Raw genomic sequence first — 23240 nt, 5'->3', positions numbered from 1 at the left:
CGCCTGAAATCCAGGGTCGCAGTCCTGCTTGGTGCCCTGCTTCTTCCACACAGGATCTTGGACTCCACCATCACTGCAGCAAAGGTTGCCTACAACCTTCAAATCCCCAACCAGAAACTCTCTGTTTGCTAGCACAAGGTCCAGCAGCACACCTCTACTTGTTGGCTCCTCAGTCTGTGCTAATGGAAGCTCTCATGATTGGTTTGAGAGAGTTGTGTTCCCTTGCTTCTGGGCCCTAGTTCACCTTTGAGCCTTGGACCTCAAGGCAATCCTCTGAAGCATCTCCAGACAGGGAGATATCTGGGGACACTATCTCCCTCTTGAATGCAACTCTGATCCCAGGGTCCCTGAAGCAGCTCTGCCATGGAAGGGAAACTCACCACTCTGCATGCAGCAAATGGGGTTGTTCTTCATCCCTCCTACTTCCATCCCTGCCTCTCAGAGGCTGCTGCTGGCTGGGCAGAGCAAGCAGGTCTTTACTCTGTCATGGACTTCCTCAGATCACAATATCTGGTGTTTCATCCTTTTTTCTCTTTTATGAGTGGTGTCCCTGTCCCTGTGACTTTCTGCTGCTTCATTGTCAGCAAAAGCTCTGGCTGAGTGTTCTGTTTCACATATGGTTTGTCTGCAGGCCTTAGCCGTCAGTGGATGTTCCTATCTGTCAGGCCCTGCTTCCAGTCCAGGCATGGAAGCAAGGGGTACCTTTGAGACGGTCCTGCAGTGCCTCTTGCCAGGGAGATGAGCATGTTGTTTGGCCGAGATGCCTCACTGCTTCTGCACTGCTGAGGCTGTTATCTTTTCAGGGAGTTTGGCAAAGCAGCATATATCTGCACAGAGATTTGTCTCAATCAAATAGAGACTTTCTTCCATAGCCTGTGCAGAGAATGCAGCTAGTTCAGAGCCAAGCTTGTTTTGTTATGTTGAGCATTGTGACTCTTTTTAATGCTGATACACCAGCATAGCACAAATGTTGTTGAGTAAATGCCAGGCTACGATTCAGGCTGGTGCATGTGAAATAATGCTCCACGGTCAGGGGTGTCCCATGTCTGGATCATAATACTCTGAACAGCCACACTTTGCAGACCTGTTCCGAAAAGCCCAAATGCCTCCATGCACTGTGGGGCACAGGGTGAATTACACGCTTACTTGAGAAGATGTGCATGGGGGACTGGTTTCTTTGGTAGCAGAAAGCAGAGAACTGATGTGATGTTTAGGAGCATCAGTTGTTCCTATTCAGGCTTTGCTTGAGTTGCCTCTCTGCCTTATGTACAGGTAGTGAGTGCTTGAATGGTGGCAGCCTAGGAAACTTAATTCAGTGCTGTGGCATGTTTCTTGTGTGATTTATGGCTTCTTCCTCCATCTTCTGAAGGCCTTCTCTTTTTACCTCCCCTGCTTGTGTTGACAGAAGCATCCGTAGTGTGAGATACAGCATTGGCTTTCGTGCAGAGGACCAGAGAGCTATGCTCACATGAAGAAACAAGAGTTTCTTGTTGCGTGGCTTGCGATCAAAGCACATCATTTGCACATACAGTTGTTGAGGAACAAAATGATTCTCACCATGTTACAGCTATTTTGCTTTAAAGGAGTTATAGTGCTGCAGTGTAGGCGGCATTGTAACTGAAAGGCCACAAACCATGTTTTAAAATCGTGCAGGGTTCTGGATGGCCTTCTAAAACTACGATTTGACTCTACTACAAGATGAGGCTTAGATGCATGAATTGTTGAGAGGAATTTCATGGCCTGTGTTACACAGGTTGCTAAGCTAAATTATCATAGTTTTTGCTTTTGGTCTTCAGACTAGTGGTTTTACAAAAACACAGAAGAATAGGGAAAAAAATGCCTCCTTATAGGTGCAAATTCTAGCTCTTCAAGTCTTACAAAGCAGTACACACCAATGAATGGAACAGTGATTGCACTGTTATCTCATTTTCTAAGTATTGTGGTCACTACAAGTGACTCAGTCTTTGTTGCTTCATTCTTTTGCTCCTCTTGTTGCCAGATCCCCAAGGCACCTTCAGATGCAGGAGTGTATTTCAACATCCTAGCTCCTTGCAGCATTTTGATACTATTTACGTTGTATTGCCAGAATGAACGGCATCCTGTAAATTGAGTTAACACTATTGATTCTGATGTTACTGCCAGGAATATCAAACACACATAACCCCATTGCAGATGTAGTTCAGATATTCTGAGCTGGTGCCAAATGGTCTGCTGCCTGTCTTGCTACTATTTGCTTTCTGCTGCAGCTGGAGGATGATCCGTTATTGTTATAAATACAGATGTGGGCTCTGCAAATAACATTCTTGTGGCTGTACCACACTGAGATGTTTTTTTATCAGGCAACTGCAAATTGGGTTGAAGAACAGGCAGTGTAGATTGCATAGTTTGGTGGGGCTGATTTTTGACACTGCAAGCAAAAGCTAGGCCATAGAAGAGGCAGCTTTGCGAACACAGGTTGGGTGGAAAGCAGTGCAACTGCTCCACCGACAGATGAAATCTGAGATGGATGCGGAATTCCTGCAGGTCTTGTGGGCTTCATCTTCAGATGTGTGCCCTACACTTGGAGAAGATTGCAAAGGCTCACACCTGACTTCTCCACTACATACATCCCTATGGAGCTTGAGGTTCCAGCTACTGCTGCTCAGCCAGCCCAGCTCCTTTTTGGGACTCTTCCAGTTGACAAAAAGCCATGTGGTCAAGGGTGATTTGAAAGTTATCTATGTGGTCCTGAATTTCAGAGCCTTCTGAAGTGCAGTGCCAGCCTGACATGGCTCTTCCTCTGCTGCTCATATAGGGACTAAAGATCAAGGAAACAACTTCCATGCTAGCCACAGAGACTTTTGAAATGCAGGATGTTTTCAAGTCATGAGACAGTCCCTAGAATAAATGGCATCTGAGACGGTCCTTGGAGTCCAACAGCGAAGCACTGTGGTTTTCCAATAGCTGCTTCCAGCTCCTTTTGGTCAAGGAATCTTGGGAGTAGAGGGTGTGAAGATGGGCCACCGGGACTCTCTTTGCACAGTCACAGACCACAGACCCTTGTAGTTTGAAACACGAGCTGCATTCTCCTGAAAATTGTAATGATTCAAAATAGGAACTGCTGGAGCCCTGCTGTAAATCTTCCCCAAACTGGGGAAAACAAGTTGCTTTCCTCAGTTCTGACCTCATTTGTTCTGCCTTTCAAGAAGGTAGGCAGCACATGTGCGTACCACTTGTTTTAGATATAGAACCATAGATGGTTTATGTATGAAACTAGTGCAGCAACCCTTCCCTGGTTTTAATTTACATGCTCTTGGGCTGACATTTTAAATTCCTGGCAGAAATGTGGTCACACTAAGAAACGGCTAGACCTGGACAGTATTGAATGATATATGAGATGGTTGTTCTGCCTCTGCCTTGAATCCATCCATCAATTAGCATTCAAAGTCTCTTTTGAAATACAGTCAGACTTTTATTACAGTAATACAAATTTGTGGTCTAGCACATGCCTTTTCATTTAAAAAGAAGCCAACATCTGAATAAACAAAATGACTGCGCTTCAAGAAGATGCCAAAAAGCCCCATGGGCTGTTTTTTGTGGACTTGGGGTAGGCTCTGGTGCATAACCTACAGAGCTTAGCTGACCTGTGATCAAGTGCAGCCTGACAATCTGGCTTGCTTGTTGCAGTAGTGCCTTGGCTTTCTAGATTACTTTTGCAGTGGCCAAAAATCAAGTTATTTAGACTATCCCTCAGAAAATATGAAAGATAATGGTGTTTACTGGGTCTACCTCTTGTGTGCGGAGCAGCAGGGGTGGGCATATTGCCATTCCCAAAGTTTTGTGTTGAAGTCAGTTTACATTTGGGAAAAAAGGGAGAGGAAGAAAAGCAACCCATCAGCCTGGTGTTTTGTCTCCTGTAGGTGATTAAAGCCGTGGAGGAAGGCTATCGCCTGCCAAGTCCCATGGACTGCCCTGCTGCTCTGTACCAGCTAATGCTCGACTGCTGGCAGAAAGACCGCAACAGCCGGCCCAAGTTTGACGAAATTGTCAGCTTGTTGGACAAGCTCATCCGTAACCCAAGCAGCTTGAAGACATTGGTTAATGCATCAAGCAGGTAAAAACTCAGGCCAGAACTGTTTCTCAGTGAGATCCTTGTCTGAATACCCACCCCTGGGGTTGAATTACTGCTTATTATTTAGCTTGCACGCATCCGTGGGTGGATGTTTCTTCAGCTTCATTATGTCCAAGGGAGTTTTCCCAAATCAACTTTTTCTGTTGAAATTGGCAGACAGGAGAGCAATTCAGTTCCTTTATGAATACAGTGCTGCTTCCACAAAGAAAATTACTGTGGCCTGTCTTTCAGAAATGGGAGTTTCAGCAGTATTTATAGGTCTATGATAAAGCTACCTGTGCTTCACCCCAAGGTTAGTGAGGGCAGGACTTCAGTGCATGAAGTAGATAGTAAATGGTGCTCAAAGAATCTGCCTGTTGACTTCATCTTGGTAATGCAAATGAAGAGTGTCTCTTGGGGAAACTCTTAGGATGTGCAAAGCTCACGGATGTCCAAGTGCATTCTTCCACAGTTGTGCTTCCAGGTGTGCTAGCTGCCACCACCAGTTCTGACAGTGTTGGTAATCGCCAGAGGATGTCTGTGGTTCCCAAAGAACTGTACACAAACCATTTGCTAAAAAACACATTAAGTGAATACAGCAGATAGTGTGCAATTGAACGCTAATCTGAAAAGCTACAAGTAAGGTAAACTCAGTCAAGAAATAAAGCTGTGCTTGGGGAAATAAGAGATTAATACTTTTTTGTGAGCTTTAGTGTTGGGATCTCCACCATGCTGGAGCCTTGAAGAGGTTTTTTGTTTTCTCGATGTTAGCACACAAGTATTACTTCTGAGCCATCTGTGTTGCTAATCATTCAGTCCCTTTCAAGGTCATGAAGGAATAATGCATATAAATTGATACATTTTCACTGATGGCAGAAGAATTCCCCTGATCAACACGTGAAGAAGTCCTTCAGAAAGCCTTAATCTCAAAGGAGGAAAAAAATACAGGAAGGAGAGTGACGTAAGATGAGGTTAGACTGGTAGTGCAGACCAGAGGAGATGTACCCTTGTGAGTTTATACTCATCCATTGCTGCACCTTCCAAGTGAATCTTGCCCAACTGCACATGGCCCATCTCACAGCTGGACCTCACATCCCTGTGCTGGTGTGTCCCCTCTCATGGTATCTCATGCACTGGCAGGGAAGAAACGTGAAATTTCTGTTACTTCTTAAATACAGGATAGATCTGGTTCCTCAGGCTGTTTTACATGCAGTATTTACCATCAGAAGAAAAAAATTACTCTTGTTAGAAGTTGGGTGAAGTGTCAGTCCCAGCAAACCTGCAGGAAAGGCACAGAATGTGTGATACTTCTCTTTCATTTTCAGTTCAGAGCAGCCATCTTCCAGGCCTGTTATGTGGTGGTTCATGGCAGTCTTATATACCAAACTGTTACGCCACAAAAGAGGAAAACTGGTGGGAAACCATTTCCTTAAGCTGCTAAGCACTTTGCTAATGTTTTATTCCATGCACAGGTCCATGCAATTCCAAACCTCTCCTTTTCAGAGTTGTGATTTGGTATTTTTTATGTGGATGGAGCACCTGAACAGCCAGGCTTTGGGACTGTGTTTCTTATAATCAGAGATTTCTGTGCCGAGACCATAGTAGTTCCAAATGAATCATAATTTGAACATACAGCAGCTGTAAAGGATTTTTTTTTTTTGTATACGTAATGTATTCTTTATGGAAATTCTCATTACTGCGAATAAGGGAGGAAGTCAGTCTCCACATTACAGTGTGTGCATATGAGTAAGGTACCTCCTGACATTAGTGATGAAAATCCACTTCTCATTATGATTACTTAGGAGTTTTGAATTCCTCATATGTATAAAATGTTATGGGAAGCCATTATGTTCTTGGTACTGCAAGTATTCACATTTTATTGGACCCTTCAGCGTTGCTATTAAATAAACAAATAATACTAACGTGCTAGTAAAATATATGAAGAATCTTGAAGTGCTATAATAATATAATATCCCAGCTTTTCTTCCACTTGAAAGTCTTTTAAGTATAATTCTCATTGTCAATGGCTGACTCAGAAAAATGTTTTTTTGTTAACTTGTGGGTAATAATCTTTATGCAAGCCGTATGTGAGCTCGATGTCCTGGTTTACAAAGCAGGGGGCAAACCTAGTTTCTTTCCTAACTGACCTTGGACAAGCCCCCTTCACTCTCTGCGCATCCTTAGTAGAGTGGTAGACCTGCAGGCAGCATTGGTTGCTTGTGCCAGGTACCGTGGCAGGGTTTCTGCTGTGCTGAAGGGTTATTATCTGCCTGAATTGCTGCTTCTGTGCGTGGCATAACCGAGTGGGTAGCAATTGCAGCAGAGAGGTCTGTTGCAAGGGTGCAGGAGTCTGCCTCTGATTTCAGGGCCAGAGCGTGACTGGAGCATTGCTGCTCTCTGCAGGGCTGGCCAGATGCTGCCCGCAGCCAAAATCCCCACCTAGCTCTGTGGGAGAAGCCCCTGAGGTGTTAACAGCAGCAGCCTGCCACTGATGGCCACTGCTGGGAAATGTGATTTCAGCTTCCAGGCTCTGGGCTGCCCTAAGTTAATTACGAGCTTTAAAGGAGGAGGAGGAGGAAAGCAGAGCTCGAGGAGTGAAACCAAAGGCTTCGAAGTAAGAGTGACTGGCAGAGCCTGAAGGAAGAGGAGCTTGCTTGTGGGTGAGAGCTAACAGGGATAGATGCTAATCTTCTTCTGTGTGCTTGCAATGAGGACCGGAAATGGTAGGAAATAACTCAAAAGTAGGTGAAGTTACAGGTGAAGTGGTGTGTTTGATAGATTGCGTGTCAAGCCTGCTGGGAGGAGTTAGGCTGCAGCAATCACTGAAAACGCAATGAAAGAATCATCTTTACATGTAAAAACATGAGCAACTGAGTCACGTTGGGCTTGTCTTGATACTGATTCTGTTTGCTTCTTTACTTTTGCTTGTCTTTAGAATATCGAATCTGTTGGTAGAGCACAGTCCAGTCGGGAGCGGTGCCTACAGGTCAGTGGGCGAGTGGCTGGAAGCCATCAAAATGGGCCGATACACAGAGATCTTCATGGAGAACGGATACAGTTCAATGGATGCTGTGGCTCAGGTTACCCTAGAGTGAGTAGTGCCTGGATTCTTTTCACCTCATTTGATGGAATCGCAGAGGAGGGGGAAGACAAGCCATTCAAAAATACATAGGGATAAGGCTGCAAGAAGTGAAACCATTGCTTGTCTGTAGTCAGCAGTTTCTCTTTTAGTGTTTCTATCAATAGTAACAAGTGCAGGCAAGACTACAACTTACGGTCACTACACTGGCAGACAGTACTTTGTCTCCTTTTACTCTCAGAAATTCATGCTCTAGTTTGAGTAATTGCCAGGCTATCCTCCTGACATTAACAGCAGTTGATTATTTGGGATTGCTGACAGACAAAAAACCCCACCCTACTGATAAATGCCTGTTTGCTAGAGTGCCCGCTGAGGTACACTGGCTTTACACCAGATGAGCTGCTTTCGTGGTTGGTCTGGACATAAGTCAGTGGACAGTCAAGCCCAATAAGGCACAGAAATACTGTTCAACATTACCAGAAATAAACTTAGATACAGCTGATGCCAACAGAAGAGCATCAGCAAACCTGCAGCTCTAGGGGACAAGCTTCCTGACTAAGACTCTTCCTTCTGAATGTGCCCTTGGTTTTTGCATATGGGTACGACTGCAGTTGGTGTGTCAGCACTGAAATGATTTGGTAAAATGCCTTGGGGCTGCTGATTCGTTATGCTCCACCTTTAATTGCCTGTCTTGCTTGTGTTGCTACATCTGTAATTTCCTGCTGCCACTTAACTCGACCTGGCCTCAGAATTTGCCTTTCTAGATGGGTACATTTCCACTCGATTTACTGCAGGTGCTAAGGCAGAGTGGGAAGGATTATGCTTCTTGCTGCTTTGAAGAAGGTCTTGGCTCTTCTGACCACATGCAGATTGCCAGTGCACATACAGAAGCGGTACCAAGGGTTAGGAGTAAAACATGAAAAATCCCCGCAGCCCATAGAACCCCACAGCATTTCTCATGTCTGCACAGGGCTTCCTGTGGAGCTCACTGTGCAAGTTAGGAGGTCCTTTGCACATGATGCAGGTCGGTAACATTTCCATGGAGTTTAATTTTGCATTTCGTGCATGGAGAGAGTGCAGGAGCATATCTGCTCTCACTCAGATTTTATTTGCTCCACTCATGTCAACAATATTTGTCCATTACTCCTGGACTCATCCAGTCTCTCTTCTGGCATTCATGTGAAAACCCTGAGCTAGAGATGAAATCCTTTCTAGCAAACATCTAGGGAGTCAGGGCACATAGATTTCTACCTAGATCCTTTCTTGGGTGCCTGAGACTCTTAATGCAGTTTCCCAGCCTGGTCATGGATTACATGCCATGTTACTTTGGCTTTTAAAGGCTCCACAGTTCTTTACCTACTGATCTGACACTACAGTGCCCAGAACCACTGGGCTGCAGGGTTCCATTTAGACTGGTGGTCAACAAATGTTGACTAAGGAAGAGGTGATTAGAGTCTATGCATCAGGAAGACCTAGCCAGAGAGCAAGTGGGAAGAGGAAATGAGAAAAGAGAAAAGGTTTCCTATAGAGAAAAGGAAAAGGTTGAAGCATTCTGCTCTACCGTGCCATCTCAATCTTACAACCGGAGGAAGTTCTGATAAAAAATGCAGGTTGTCTAGAATACATCACAGACTTGTTGCATTTGACTGAATTAGTCACATCAAAGAAGAGAGTTGGGCTTCCGAAAAGCTTCTAGTTTGTTCCTCGTTAGAAGTTTATGCAATTTCACGAGCTCTAGAAGAAATTCTTAGAAGTTAAATGCTTTGGCTTGGTCAGGGAAAATGCTGAGTTCAAACCCAAATTAATGTTCATTTTTTATGGTAAATTAGAAGTCACTTAATCATACAGTTTTAAACAGTCTCAGCATCCCACCCCACTGACAAAACTATTCATAGCCTTCCATTTTCTAGAGTGCAGTATTTCAGGTTGAGAAATTATCTCTTTAATTTCACTTAAAAAATTAAATACTTCCCTATATTTACTCTTTGGTATTCCATAAATATCAAAAGTATCTCAGAAACTATTTTTCAGCTACCCAAAAAGTATTTCAAAATGTTTGGGTTTTTTTTTCCAGTTGACAGTCAAAAAATCTAATATCTGCACAGTTCTAAGGAGAAAAAAACAAGTTGGTTTTGAAATCTTTAAATAAGATTATAGCTGCCAGAGATGTTGTGACCGTCTATAGCACAGATGTCATCGTGCTCTGGTCTTTTACTGGCCCCAGTGGAGGCAACATGTCTGAGCTGCTCAACTTCAGCTTTCTTCCAGACTTCTACAGAAGCAGAGCAGTGCAGAGGAGCTGATGCCTGGGGACCTGGGTTTTGAGGCTTTTTTCTGGAGCTGAAAGGAGACATTTTATGAATCTGTCTTGCACCTCAATTGAAACTGGAACAAAAAAAGTTGAAACTATCTTCCAACTAGTTAGTTATCCATGCCAGCAGCTGCCCCGGACAAAGATCAAAAGTCAGGTTTGGTTCTCAAACAGCTCACCTCACACACCTTTGCATTGCAGTGGTGGCTTAGCAAGAGGGCTTGACCCCACTTGGATCTGTTTTGGGGGAAAACTGTGGAAGGTTCATTAAAATGTCAAGTAGCTGTCTAAATCAAGACCTCTGGCATCCCTCTCAAATATAGTAAAAAAAGTCAAAAGACCAGATTCTCATCTGTTAAAAAAGAAAAAACCATTATAAGTGGCTTAAGAGGAAAGATGTCCCATGTTTAAGACCTGAACCATGTGCTCAGGCTGATGTAAACTGGCAGATTGCCCTTAAAGTCAACAAACTAAGAGAGAGAAATGGCTTCTGGGTGGGCTCAGCTGAGGCTCTCAGGAGTTCTCTAAAAAATAAACGTCAGAATGGGCAAAGTTCTTTAAAGTTTAATATACCAGGGGTTTCGGTTTTTTGTAGGTTTTCATTTTTTCTCCATGTAAAAGGGAACAAGAAAACATTTTATACTTTGCGAAGGAGAATTCAGGTTAAATGTTCCTTGTCATTTTTAATAGAGGCAACTGTTCAGTATATTCCAGAGCTGGGACTTGGGGGGATCAGGTGAAAAGAAGATCTGAACATCTGAAAGTAGTTTGCTTTCCCCAAATGACATCAGTAAAACATTCTTTACAATTTAAGAGGTTGCCTTCAAATACCATCCGAAATCATCTGCCTCAAATTCAAACTGCACAGGGCAGAAATTAGCTAGAGAAAGGAGAACTGGATAATTACTGCCAGAACAAGCTAGGGGGGGGAGGAGGAGGAAAAAAAAAAAGCCAAAACTTCCCAAGATCAGCCATAATGCTGATGGGACTGGCAACTGTGGGTACCCAGCTGTGGCCTCTTTACAAGTCCTGGTTAAGGCGGTAGATGTTCAGCATTCCTTTTAGCTCCTCTTCCCCCAGCATGCAAAGCAAAATCACAGTTACTGCCCTGCTTCTTTGAAACTGATGGCTTTATGCCTTTATTCCAGATAAGAGTAGTAGTTAGTGACAAATTTCTGAAAGCAAAAGACTGAAAAGTTAACTGGTGAATATCACCCCAAGTCCTGAGCTCTGCCTGCTTAAGCAAAGACCTGAAAATGTATGTGTTCAAACAAAGAGTGATTTCTACATTTAGCTCTAATTCTTGCAAAGGGATGAATCACCTTGTGAAAAGTGGAGCCTCACTCTCCACCCCCTCTTTCCAACTGGATATCAGACTTGAAGGCAACATTTCCAGTGGACCAGACCTGCTCTTTAAACTTGTGGACCACCTAGTGACTTTGAGTGTGTCTGGAGCTTTTTCAATCCACTGCAAGAATAACTTTACCAGGACAATGCTCAAGAATAGATAGATCCATGACATGATTTTCAGTCTGGCCCTTGACTGGACCAATTACTATGTGGACTACATACTTTCACCTTTTGAAAGATCTGTACTCACTGAATCTCAGGACACCCTGATGTTTGTTGTTAGATGAAGAGCTCTGAATATTTGTAATAATATGTGCTGTGTTGCTTTGCATTGTATTTTTTTCCTTCTAAAATAAAATAAAATAAATTATTTATTAAAAGTTAACACTGGATGAAGAGCATTTAAGAGTTCACCTGCTCCAGATGCCTACTCTTAACCTGAAATCTTAGTCCCAAGATTGTGATACTGCGTCTGCTTCTGAACAAACCAATTCTCATCTCATAATTAAGTAGGATGGGAATAATGAATAAGAGCAGATGAACTCTTAAAAAATTTTTTTTAAGTCCTTATTTCATGCAAATTTCCCTAGCAAGTGGATTCCTCTCTCTTTACCATCTTTTGAAGATCCTTGAGGTGGTTCTTCTTTCCTCACATTCAAACTGACAGCTAACTCTCTGAGTAGTCCTAGTCTGCATGGGCTGTGCCTGTAGAGGTACATGAAGAAAAGTGGAGAAATCTGGCCCAAATGAGAGATGAAACACAAGGTATCTGTGGTAGTTTGATGACTGACAGTGACAGAGGTCTTTCAGGAACCTAACCTTTTTACTCACGTGACCAGACCACTGGTGGGGGGAGTTGTATTTTATGTGGCAGTCCAGTCTCAGTCTACACTGTGTTTGACAATCCGGTCCATGGGGTATAAGTAGTCCTGTTTGTAAATAAAATGTTTTAAATATATTTCTTAAAATGTGGAGACCATGAATGCAAGCCCTGCAAATGGAGGATATTGCAGGGAAGGGGATACTGTGTTGTCCCTGGCATGTTGCAGCCAGGCTCTTGTGCAAGGCAGGTGCTAAGAGAGTAAGGTGCATGCAGCTGTATACAGGCTCTTTGGGAAGAGCTCACACCATTTTTCCCCTTTATTTTGTTGGCTTTTTGGTCAACTTCTGTTAGCCACTTAGTACTGTGGTGGCAAGTGATTCAAATTCCTGCTTGTTTCCATTTTTCAGCCCAATGCAAATGAAAGATGAAGTAAAAAAAGGGAAACTTCTCCCTGAAATAAGAATAAAAGTTTTCTTGTTGCTGGGGGGATTCAAGTATTTTGAAGGAGGAAGAGCCCACAGCACATGAGTGGACATATGTCTATGGCCTCGGGGAGTGCCTGGCAAGCAAAGAAGCCAACACTGAGGGCTAGGTTGCTTGCATGGCAAGATTCAGCTAGGATCCTCATCCCAAGTGTCATTTGCCCCCCAGACTTTAGTAGTGCCTTGTCTTGCAGGGAATTGCACGTTTCTATTGCAAAGCCCCAGTAGATACTCACACACATCTCTTCGGTGGAGCTGAGCTGAAATTACCAATTGGCTGCAGTAACGTGGACAAGGCAGCTTGAGAAAAGTTGTTTTGCAGCCCTATGGCACAGATATTTTTTTTCTTGTCACAAAACCAGCTGGTTTGCACACCCGATTTTGTTTAAAATTGGCTTCTGCTTTATGCTATTTTAATTCCTTTAGCCTTGGATGCACGGGAGCGTGCAACATGCTGTAAGTCACACTTGGAAAATGGGAACTGGAGCTTCTGCATTCTCTACGTGCTCTTTGGAAAGTTTTGTTGCTGTCTTTGCAACGCCGAGGTGGCATTTGGATGAAGCTGATGAGTTTTTTGTACTAGGTGATGAGCATCTGGCTTAGGAGCTGTGGTCTTTCTGATCAGTCCTAGCAGAGTTGAAAGATGCCACAGCAGTGTTTTTTCCATCTCTCTGAGGAGTTTCCTCAGAGAAACTCTGGCTGGTGGCTCCACCTTTGAGAACACTTGGTATTAAAAAACAGTAGGCTGAATCCCCTGGTGAGCAGCTAATGGATTGAAACCAGAAACTCCTTTTTCTTCTTTCTCTCTTGTAAATCAATGAGGAGCTCCTCAAGGATATTGGGTTAAGGGGATACTATAAGGGAGGGGAAAAAAGAAAATAAAAAGTAGCGAGTAGAGGTTTTTTTATTAGTCTGCTTGGAGCTGCGTGTGGAATGCCAAGATGAACATGCCTTGCTCTTGGTTTCAGGCTGTTTTCTTCCTGTGTTACATGCAGGAGCATCAGAAGTGATACATCTGTGAAATATGTGGTGCTCAATTTTCAAAAGAGCTCGGCTTGCACTTTTAGATACCTGGAGAGGAAAAAATACAACAAAAAAGCTGGATTTTCAAAAGGTGCCAGCAGAGCAGCGCTCAGCAGGGGGAAGGAGGTGGATGTAGACTCTTTTATAAATCAGATCCTATACTGGGTTGTTTTTTGGGTGTGATTTTTTTTATCTTTGGTGTGAACTCCTGACTGTGCTGTGTACATAAAATAAATTGCGTGTAACAATAGCATTATTACATTTTCCTTCATTATTAAGATGGCTTGCTGAACTAGTTTCACAATTCAGTGGAGGCAGAATTGAAAGCATGTCCCCCTGAGAAGGCACAAGTCTTTTTCAGATGCTCCAGCCTTTTCTCTGTCAGGTACGGAGCATTGCTGATACGTCTCACTGACCTCCCTTGCTCCATGCCCCTTATGTTATGATTTCCCCCATGCATCGGAGAGATGCATCGCTGGAAAAGGGTACGATAATGAAATTAAGTGTTTGGCCTGGAGCAGAAAATCTGGTGCTATCCAATTCAAAAGGCTGAAAGTGTGACAATCCTTGGAGAACAACAGATCTAGCTTTTGGCTCCAACCGATTTACATGTTAGTGTAGCAGCCTTCACTCAGGATTGGTTTTTATTCAAAGCAGTGTTCATCTATGTAATTTTTGGACATAGATGGTCGTATTCATGCAGGAATCTGTTTCCAGAACGTGAAGCTGCTGAGAGAGGTACACCTCCATGGGTAGCTCACACAAACGTCATGTGAGAGTGTTTTGTGGTTTCCAAAAAGCACCTACATGTTTATAGGAGGTCATATCCTGGTGTCTTTTTTTCACAACGGAGAGCTTTCTCCCAAAAGATGAGGTTTGGGCAGCTTTGGGATTCATGCATGTACTGGGAAGAATGTAGAGCCCTACTTCAAAAACATCCTTTATTCAGTCCAGCCTGAAGGTAGAAAATTAGGGGCTGATATTTCTTTAGTCGAAGTCATCAGACAAAACAGCATGTCTTGTCCAAGTCGAACTGCTTCTCTAAGAGTTTCTATGTTTTGTGTTGGAATTACAGTTGCACTGTTTCTTCTGAGCTCTTATTCATACAATTTCTTTGTTAACCCTTCTTAGAAGGAAATCCTCTGCCCAAAACCCATGGCCCTAATTGGCTTTAGATATGTAATTGAACCTGATCACCCACTTCTGTCTTTGGATGGGGTAAAATCGGTCCCTGAAGGTGCCTTTTTCACACCATCAACATGAACCTTGGTGATTACCTTAATCTATGCAATTAAATTTTAGAGGGCTGAACATTTTGAGAAAACAATCATCCTAATCCTGTATTTCACGTAAACTAACTTATTTTGCAACTTTCCTGTACTGGCAGCCCAGTAGACAGACTCAACACAAATGCCTTTGGCTTGTAGAATTCACCTCTCCCCCCAAAAATAAAAATTGAATGTGGGTTTATGGGAAGATTTGCAAAGGCCCAGAGGGGAGTTGCACCACTAATTGCTGTTGACTTTAGCAGGTTGTCAGGGTGGTGGCTGTTCTCCAGGCTTTTGCCTTTCAGCTCTCTATAAGAATTGGCTCTAAGGTTGAAGTGTGTGTATCTTTGGCTTTGCCTAGTCTGAAGAGGAAGGAAGCATGGATTTACCTCACTCCTCACTGCTCATATCTGAGGTCAAATACCACCCTCTCCCAGGAGAAGAGGAAACTGCAAAGCAGGCTTTCTTACGTTCATTTCTCTTGGAAACAGGACTTTTCACGCTTAGGAGAGTCCTTGGCCAAAGGTGATGCTGACACTTTGCTGTCCAGCTTTTATCCTTGGCCAGCAAGGTGATCTCAGTCAAATGCCTCTCAGGCATTAAAACAATATTCTTTTCTAAATGGGGAGAGTTAAACTTGCCAGCTGCCCTTGGCTGTGGGAGCCACCAATGGTGAAAAGTAGGCGCTGGCGGCAGCATCAGTGCGCGCGCGTGTGCCTGAGCGGTCCCTGGAACCAACATCTGCTTTCTCCCACAGGGATTTGAGGCGGCTGGGAGTGACACTTGTTGGTCACCAGAAGAAGATAATGAACAGCCTTCAAGAGATGAAGGTCCAGTTGGTGAATGGGATGGTGCCATTGTAACTCGGTTTTAAAGTCGCTTCCTCAAGTGGGTCGGTCCTGCACTTTGTACACTAGGCCTGAGATTTATTTTGACTAAAAAAAAAAACACAAAGAAGAGATAAAAAGGGAAATTCAGTGGTTTCTATAACCGAAGGACTTTGGCCTCTGCCACGGTGTTTCTAAAGCAGTGTTTGACTAAAGATTTCCTCCTTTTCTTCCTATTTGTGTCCTCATTTTCATGAAGTAGATGTAAGATGCATGGAACATGGAAACAAATCTGCTGTACTTGAAGTTAACCGATCTCTTAAGCTTCAGCAACGACAACAGCAAGCCTTCCCACCACACGTTGTCTGTACATGGGATATATATATATATATAGCACCTTTATACACTGAATTACAGCAGCACATGGTCATACTTCCAAGGACTTCAGCAGAGGAGTGTTGCAGCCATTTGTGAGCTCCCAAAAGCTGCGGTGTACTGAAGTTTAACTTCGAGTCTTACTTGTCTACAGAAGTGTATTGAAGAGCAATATGATTAGATTATTTCTGGATAGCTATTTTGTTTTGTAAATTTAAAGAAAAGAAAAATAATGCTGTTACACAGCATTAAGTTATAAAGACTAGTGTATAAACAATGTTGCTTGCTCCATGGCAAATACAATACAGGGTGTATATTTATTTTCTTTCCTCCTCCCTCTGTGTTACCAAGTTCTTTCCTGTTTTTTCTTCTGGGAGGATAATACATGATGAAGATGTATATACTGTACAGTTTGCTACACATCAGGTACAAGATTGGGGCTCTTTCCTTGGTTTTGGGATTTTTCCTCCACTTTCACTTTGTTTTGTCTCCCTTTTGTGCTACCACTGTGCTTTGTATTTTTGCTGCTGTTTGGTTTGAGAAACATAGAAAGCCTTCAGAAGTTTTTACATATACAAGGTAGAAGGAGTCTGCTTAAACAAAAGACATTGCCCCCTCTTTCTTTTTACCATGTGCTGGGGACATCCAGAAAGAAATGTTAAAGACCTTGCTCTCAGTGGCCTCAAGTGACAGCATGGCATTGGTTTTCATGTGTCTGAGTCCTGCTCAAAGGTAGCATGGGATTGCCCCGCACCAGCATTTCAGCCCAATAGCCACAACCCAGTACAGTCCTCACCTCAGTTCCTGGAGCTCAGGGGAGAAAACGTAAGATGATTTTATCTGGAAGGAAGGGATGCTGTCCGAGGTTGTCTCTCTAGGCATTTTCAGTTTGGGTATGGACCTGGTCACTTTGTGGCAGAGTGCAGAGAGGAAGAAAGAACACAGTAGCCCAACATGATCACAGCAGTGGCATCCCCCTATATGGGCAAGAAAGTTCCATCTATCTGGGACTGGCTCGGGTGACCACTTGCTTGTAGCTGGTGTTCAGTGTGTCCATTAAAACTCACAGCTGCTGTTTTCAGTGGGAGCTGAGGGCAATACGATCCCTCAGAAATCTCACCAAGAAACAATTTGTCCTATCCTCTTTTTTTTTTTTCTTGTTTTAGATAGGAGTAATTGATTTCATATTTGTAGGTTAGGCTCTTTTTTTTTTGTGAAGGCTGTGGTAAAGTTAAGGATTTAGAAATGGTTCAGTGGGTGGGGAAGTGGTTGCTGTTTCTTTAGATATATCGCTACCTTAGAGGTTGGGCAGCATCTTGTAGCATTCTTCCTTAGTGATGACATCAACATTCTAACTTGTTGCAGCTCCCTTTGTCCCTGGCACTGCAGAGCCAAGCCCGTGGAGCTCCTCCAGAGCCAAGAGGTTGTCCCTTCACATCTTGTAGGAGTAGGTGCTGAATGCCACTTTCAGCCATTTCAAGGGTCTTTATTCCATTCCCCCAAGCCTTTGGATGAGATTTGGTACAAACAAAAGGTTTCTGAAGAAAAGAGAAAGGTCTAGGAGGAGAGGGTTGGGGTTTGGGGATTTTTTCCTAACAGCAAGGCTTGCTCCATTTCAGCAGGGCATCTTTGAAATGACCTTCTCCTCTACTACAGATTGCTATCAAGCTCCTCTGGAATCCAGAGAAATAGGAGGGAGAAGAGCTACAGTGAGGGCTGATGAATCTTGACAATGTGATTTCTCTTCCTGTTACTTCATTTTGGCAGTCACCAGATCACAAAAGGGGGAGGAGGGAATCAAGACATAACAATTTTGGCGCATGAACAGAATTTGTTATATAACAAATAAGATTATTAGAGCTGTCAGCAGAGCAGTCTTGGGATTGCCTGTGCCTCCCTGCCTGCAGTACTTGGAAAAATAACCCACAGGAAGAGAGAAACAAGTTGTTTGGTTGGGAGGAATGGCTCAGTTGCCACCCACAGCTATCAGCTGCACCGAGAGATGCTGTTAGCAAACGTGCAGTACTTTCTGCCTGTCATCTCCATTCATTCCTTACCAGTTGGCTCTGCAGGAAGAGAAGGGTTTGGTCTTTGTTTCTTTCACTGACTTTTAACACCTAAACCCTCTTTTCAACATTTGTAGGGTTTTACAGGTATATGTGGTATGGCTGGGATGCAAACCAGGTACTGGACTAACCTTCAGAATGATGAACTAGTGGAAAACAAACTGTTCTTAAGCCAGACTAAGTTTGTAAATAGGGCAGCTCTCCTTGGATCCTCCAGTAAATAAATAAATAACCTTTTCTATTTATTTCAAGAGCTGTTCTTGCTATAGATCTCTGTATAATAAGCTTTGTCTCAGAGCTAAAAATAAAATATTAAGTGGTGTTTCCATGAGGAGGGTCCAAAAGTTACAGCTTCTATGTCTGCAAGCAAATTCCACAGACCATGAAGGTTGCTATCCAAGGACAGCAAATACTCTGTGTTTTGAACATGATCGTATACGATGGGGTGATGAAGAAGGAGATGGCAAGAGCATTTTACTGGTTATGCTCCTTGTAAAGGCTGTAGGTGTATTTCCTGCCTACAGTAAGTCTGAGCACGTTGCTTTTCCAGCTTGCTGTTACGGCAATTGATCCAACAAAGACTTTTTCCCTCCGCCTCACAGTATATTTTGCTGCTGATTGCGAGGAAGGTATTTTAGGTGATCTGGGAAGGTGAAAAGTCTCTCTTTTTGATACAGGTTTTCTTTTGGGGAGAAGAAAGTGTCCCCAAGCATGGCTTGTGTAGGCTGACCCCTTTCATTCTGTATCTGCCATTTGGAATAATTACCTGAGCATTAAAAAGGAAGACTGATTTAAAAGGAGAAAAACAACAACAAAAAAAGACAGTTTGTTATTTGTTCCTTCTATATGTTAATGACAAGAAGAAAAAAAAAAAGTTTTTGTTTTGTTTATTCAGTGTTGAATACAATGTAGAAAGACCCAGTGGTTGAGAGACTGTGACTTCTTGGAGTGCTGTGGTCTTGAAATTAGTCGGTAGGGTGAATGTAAGATACTTCAGTAGCACTCTTAAGATTAAAGCTTAGTTTCCAATGCTTTATTGTAATTCCTTAGGGCAAGAGGTGTGAGAGCTCATGCTGCCAGAGCTGCAGCAGCCCTCTCAGCTCCTGGCATCAGCATTTTAACTCGTAGGAGGCTGTAGCTTTGCTCTATTCCTCCCCTCCCTGGCACCTCCTTGGATGCTCTCTGTGCATTTTGTTTGTGTACATGGGGTCTTTCTGTAGTGTAAGATATGAAATTTTCTATTTTTTCATAAAAATAAAAACCTTTGACTAAGCACCATCACGTTGTGGATCACACACACGCGTGCCCCGTGGCTTTCCATGAAGCATCAAGATTTCGCCTCTTGGAAAAGAAAGAAATTCTCTTTATTTTTTCTCTCCTAAACACAGACTTGTTGCTAATCTTGTGGTCTCTGGTGGAGAGAGGGGCCTCTTGTCCAAGGGAGATGTGTAGACTCCCATGTGAAGGCACTCTGCCATATTACAGGCTGTTACCTCTTTCATCTTTTTATTTTAGGAGGAAATAGTCTGGTTTGTGGGGCAAACCAGAGCAGCCCCTGGCCACACCATCCCCTCATCCCTCAGAAATACCATTTTTTTGTGACTTCATTTTCCCCCACAGTAGCTGATTTTCACTGATTATTTTTTGGAGTGGGGATCCCAGCAAACTCATGGCTGGCCAGAGTGCTCACCCCCATTCTCAACCCCATTCCTTCCCTGCCCACTGGATTTGGGGACAACCTCATGCTACAAAGGGGCAGGACCAGCCTTAAAGAGAGGTGAAAAAAGCCATGAGTGGGAAAGGCTGAAGGGCAAGGGGGAAAAAGTCTGGGAAGGGTCTAACAGAGGTGGTGGTAGACAGTCAGCAGTGTGCCCATGTGGCTAAGAAGGCCAATGGCATCCTGGCCTGGATCAGGAGGAGGGAGGTGATCATTCCCCTGTGCTTGGCTTTGGTGAAGCCGTACCTCGAATACTGTGTCCAGTTTTGGCCCCCTCTCTACCAGAAGGACATTGAGGTGCTGGAAAGGACCCAGAGGTGGGCTACCAAGCTAGGAAAAGTTTTGGAGCATGTCTCATGTGGAATGGCTGAGGAATCTGGGGCTGTTTAGCCTGGAGAAAAGAAGGCTCAGGGGAGACCTTATCGCTCTCTACAACTACCTGAAAGGAAGTTGTAATGAGGAGGGGTTCAGTCTGTTCTCCCTAGTAACAAGCAATAGAACAAGTTGCACCAGGGGAGGTTCAGGCTGCGTGTTAGGAGGAATTTCTGTACTGAACGGGTTGTCAGGCATTGAAACAGGCTGCCCAGGGGGATGGTGGAGTCACCATCCCTGGAGGTGTTTAAGAGATGGTTGGATGTTGCACTAAGGAAATGGTCTAGTGGTTGACAGGGCTGGGACAAAGGCTGGACTTGATTATCTCAAAGGTTTCTTCCAGCTGAAACAATTCTATGATTCTGTGAGGGTAAGGAAGCAGGATCTCCCAACATTGTCATAAGCCGTAGCAGAGGGTGGGCAGTATGCTCGTACCCGGGCCAGGAAAGGCACAGCGGGCTCAGGCAGCGGAAGAATGTTGCTTTGTAAGTTAGAGGGAGCACAGGTTAATTGGCTAGCATGTGGAGATTGTCAGCAACTTGGGTCAAATCTCTGTGGATCAACATGCTAGTCCCCATTGAAGTGGGGTTTTTTAGCCTGGGGTTGGCTGCTGCTGGACAGAGATGGGAAACAAAGCTGGGGAAGGGTCTAGAGCACAAGTCTGATGAGGAGTGGCTGAGGGAGCTGGGGATGTTTAGCCCAGAGAAGAGGAGGCTGAGGGAAGACATGATCGCTCTCTACAACTACCTGAGAGGGGGTTGTAGTGAGGTGGAGGTCAGTCTCTCTAGTAAAGAATGATAGAACAAGAGGAAATGGCCTCAAGTTGTGCCAGAGGAGGTTTAGATTGGACATTAGGAAGAACTTTTTCACCAAGAGCTTTATTCAGCATTGGAACAGGCTGCCCAGGGAGGTGGTAGTGTCACTGTATCTGGAGATATTTTTTAAAAAATGCATACATGAGGTGCTGAGGGATATGGTTTAGTTTAATGGGCCTGGTAGTGTTTGGACTCGATCAGCTTAAAGGTCTTTTCCAACCATAATGATTCTATGATTCTATGGACCATGGTGGCAACAGACACTGGCAGGGATCAGAGAGGCTCTGAGGACAGGGTTAAAAACAATATTGACTCCCTCCACACCAGCAGCATCCTTGATAGCTTCATGGAAGCAAAGAGCCTGCCAAAAGGAAAACACAAAAATGAGGAAACTTCTTTAAAGACGCTGATAGTGAAATAGCTTTTCAGGTGATGGAAAGACATTGGACTGCTGAGGCTGGGCTTGTGGAGAAAATGGGAACATCCACCTCCTCTAGCAGCTTCAACACAAAAAAGAAAGAAGACACGTGAAAATCTCAAGGAATAAGAGTGTTTAACAAGGTCTGCCTGATTTCAGAAATAGAAATAGGGAGGTTGCCCTCATCAAGACACATCCATGATAACAGCTGTCTCCTGTTCCTCAACCAACATGGATGGGAAAGAAAAAGGGATCAGGATGCAAATGGACAAAATTTGCTACTGCTACCAGTGAAGATGAGAGCTGGCTGCAAACTCCTCATTACATTCTGGTTTAAGTGAGAATTAAGGAATTGGGTAATTTCCTTATGCTCACCTTGGTTTGGGACCAGCCCTTACGCAAATCTCAAATCTAGGTTTGCTTATTGGTTTCTGCCACTGGGCTCGGTGTGAGAAGAGGCACTTGCACTCTGTGGCCACCAAATAATATTTATTTGCAAAACAGGTGCTTAAGCATGTGCCTGAGTGCCTGACTTCTTATTTTTTGGTGGTTCTTCACAGCCTATGGCTGTTCTTTACAATAAATGCACAGCTGCATCTCCAGTCATGAACACTAACTCTTGAGGATGCTTGACAAGCTATAAACAGAGTAATATTATTCCCCACATCACTCTTGTTTTCAGTAAACCTGAAACAAACTACAAAAGATGACCCCAGTGCTGGTGATGTTGCAGGGCAGCAAAACAACACCTCTGTCTAATTTTTGATATCCAGTAATCTAAAAACAGGGCTTGGGGTTCTCTGAAGGAACGCTCCCACCTCCCTCACTGTAGCAATCCCAGAGGATGCCGCTGCCCCAGGGCAGAGCAGCAGGGAGGCTGCTCCCCATCACCCCATGAAGCTAAGCTGCCATGCAGAAAGCGATGCAAGATTTATGAAGCTGTGGGGAGAATGAAGCAAGGGACACTTCATGTATTTTTCATGGGCTGAACTGCATAAATAGTGTGCAACACATAAACTGTGAACAGATACTTCCACAAAAAAAGGGACCATTGAGCAGAAGAGGAGAAAGAATGAGATAGATTTATTCAAGTCAACAGGGCCTGTTGAAAGTCACCTTCGAGTGCATTAAGAAGCAGCTGAAACAGCATGGCCTGATCCCGAGGCAATTAGTCTTTGCCAACATGAGGAGGGAACCAGACTCTCAGGACTGGAGAAGGGCACATGTTGTACCTGCTTGGTAAAATGGATCTGTGGGAGGGGAGAGGCTGCCTCACCCACAATGGACATGACGTGGGACTTAGGGAAATGGTAGGACTATTGCACTAGTCGCAGAAGGTAAACAGACATCAAGGCATTGCTGAAATAGCTCAAAACTGGGTAAGACAGGGGAAAAGAGGGAAAGCTCAATGGGGGCAGTGCTGCAAAGGTGGCATTCGTCATTGCAGTTCCCTCAGCAGGTGAACATGTGCTTCCAAGTGTACATTGTTAGTAGTGCTGACAGAACTCAAACCTCGTGTACATGAAGGTGGGTACCAAGGAAGCAATTCCAGGATGAGACTGTGTAGGAAACAGGAGCTGAAGCAGCGAGGCCAACAAAAGGTTGGCCTCATTTTGCACCCCTGCCTGAGAACAAACCAAGGTGTGCTTGCAGCTATTGCACTTCATAAGGCCTCTAGGGAAAGAGCCTGAAAGAAAGGCAGTGGGGGTGGGGGGACGTGATGCTCATCGAAGATACCCTAGACTTCCTGTTGGCATTTGGGGCAAGACCTTGGGTCCCACTGGATTTTAGTGATTGCAGACCATTGGATTACAGTGACCTTTGATAACCTGTTAATGTATGGTTAATTATATTCCCCCCCAAGAGGTCTATGAGTCAGCCATGGGGTAATACAAGGCACCCACACAGGTGATTCTCTTACCCCATCATTTCCTCACTGCCTGCTGGGGTCAGCTCAGCTATTCAGAGCATCAGCTATTAGTAATATTTGGCAAATAAAGTATAATACAAGAAAACAGGCTTTCTTACTCAAAACCTATTAGCAGCTCTAACCAGGGTCTTTTTCACTGCAAAACTCTTTGAGCTACCCCATAAGCGGCCATTGGATGTGTTTGTGCTGGTGAAGATGACTTATTTCTCTCAAAGCTCATTCTTTTAACTACAAAACCAAAAGGAAAAAAAAGTTTTCTGAGCTGAAAAAAAAGCAGCAACACTGCGAGATACG

The 23240-nt window shown here is 43.9% G+C and overlaps 1 protein-coding gene across 8 annotated transcripts in view; it reads left to right on the top strand.

The window, feature by feature from the left end:
* The window catches only part of EPHA5 (EPH receptor A5), a 208292-nt gene extending 189394 nt beyond the window's left edge, over positions 1–18898 (top strand). For 6 of the 8 annotated variants that reach the window (XM_061994328.1, XM_061994327.1, XM_061994326.1 and 3 more), the window contains 3 exons: positions 3900–4093; positions 7026–7181; positions 15184–18898. In XM_061994328.1, coding sequence (XP_061850312.1) covers positions 3900–4093; positions 7026–7181; positions 15184–15289 — 456 coding nt within the window. In that variant the 3' untranslated portion in view covers positions 15290–18898. Of the gene's footprint in view, positions 1–3899; positions 4094–7025; positions 7182–10791; positions 11211–15183 lie in introns of those variants that run through there. The other 2 variants (XM_061994330.1, XM_061994324.1) reach the window with 1 other exon arrangement.
* The last annotated feature ends 4342 nt before the right edge of the window (positions 18899–23240 follow it).

This window comes from Colius striatus, chromosome 3 (assembly GCF_028858725.1).
Source record: "Colius striatus isolate bColStr4 chromosome 3, bColStr4.1.hap1, whole genome shotgun sequence".
NCBI classification, from domain to species: Eukaryota; Metazoa; Chordata; class Aves; order Coliiformes; family Coliidae; genus Colius; species Colius striatus.
This window is presented reverse-complemented; position numbering and strand designations above follow the sequence as displayed.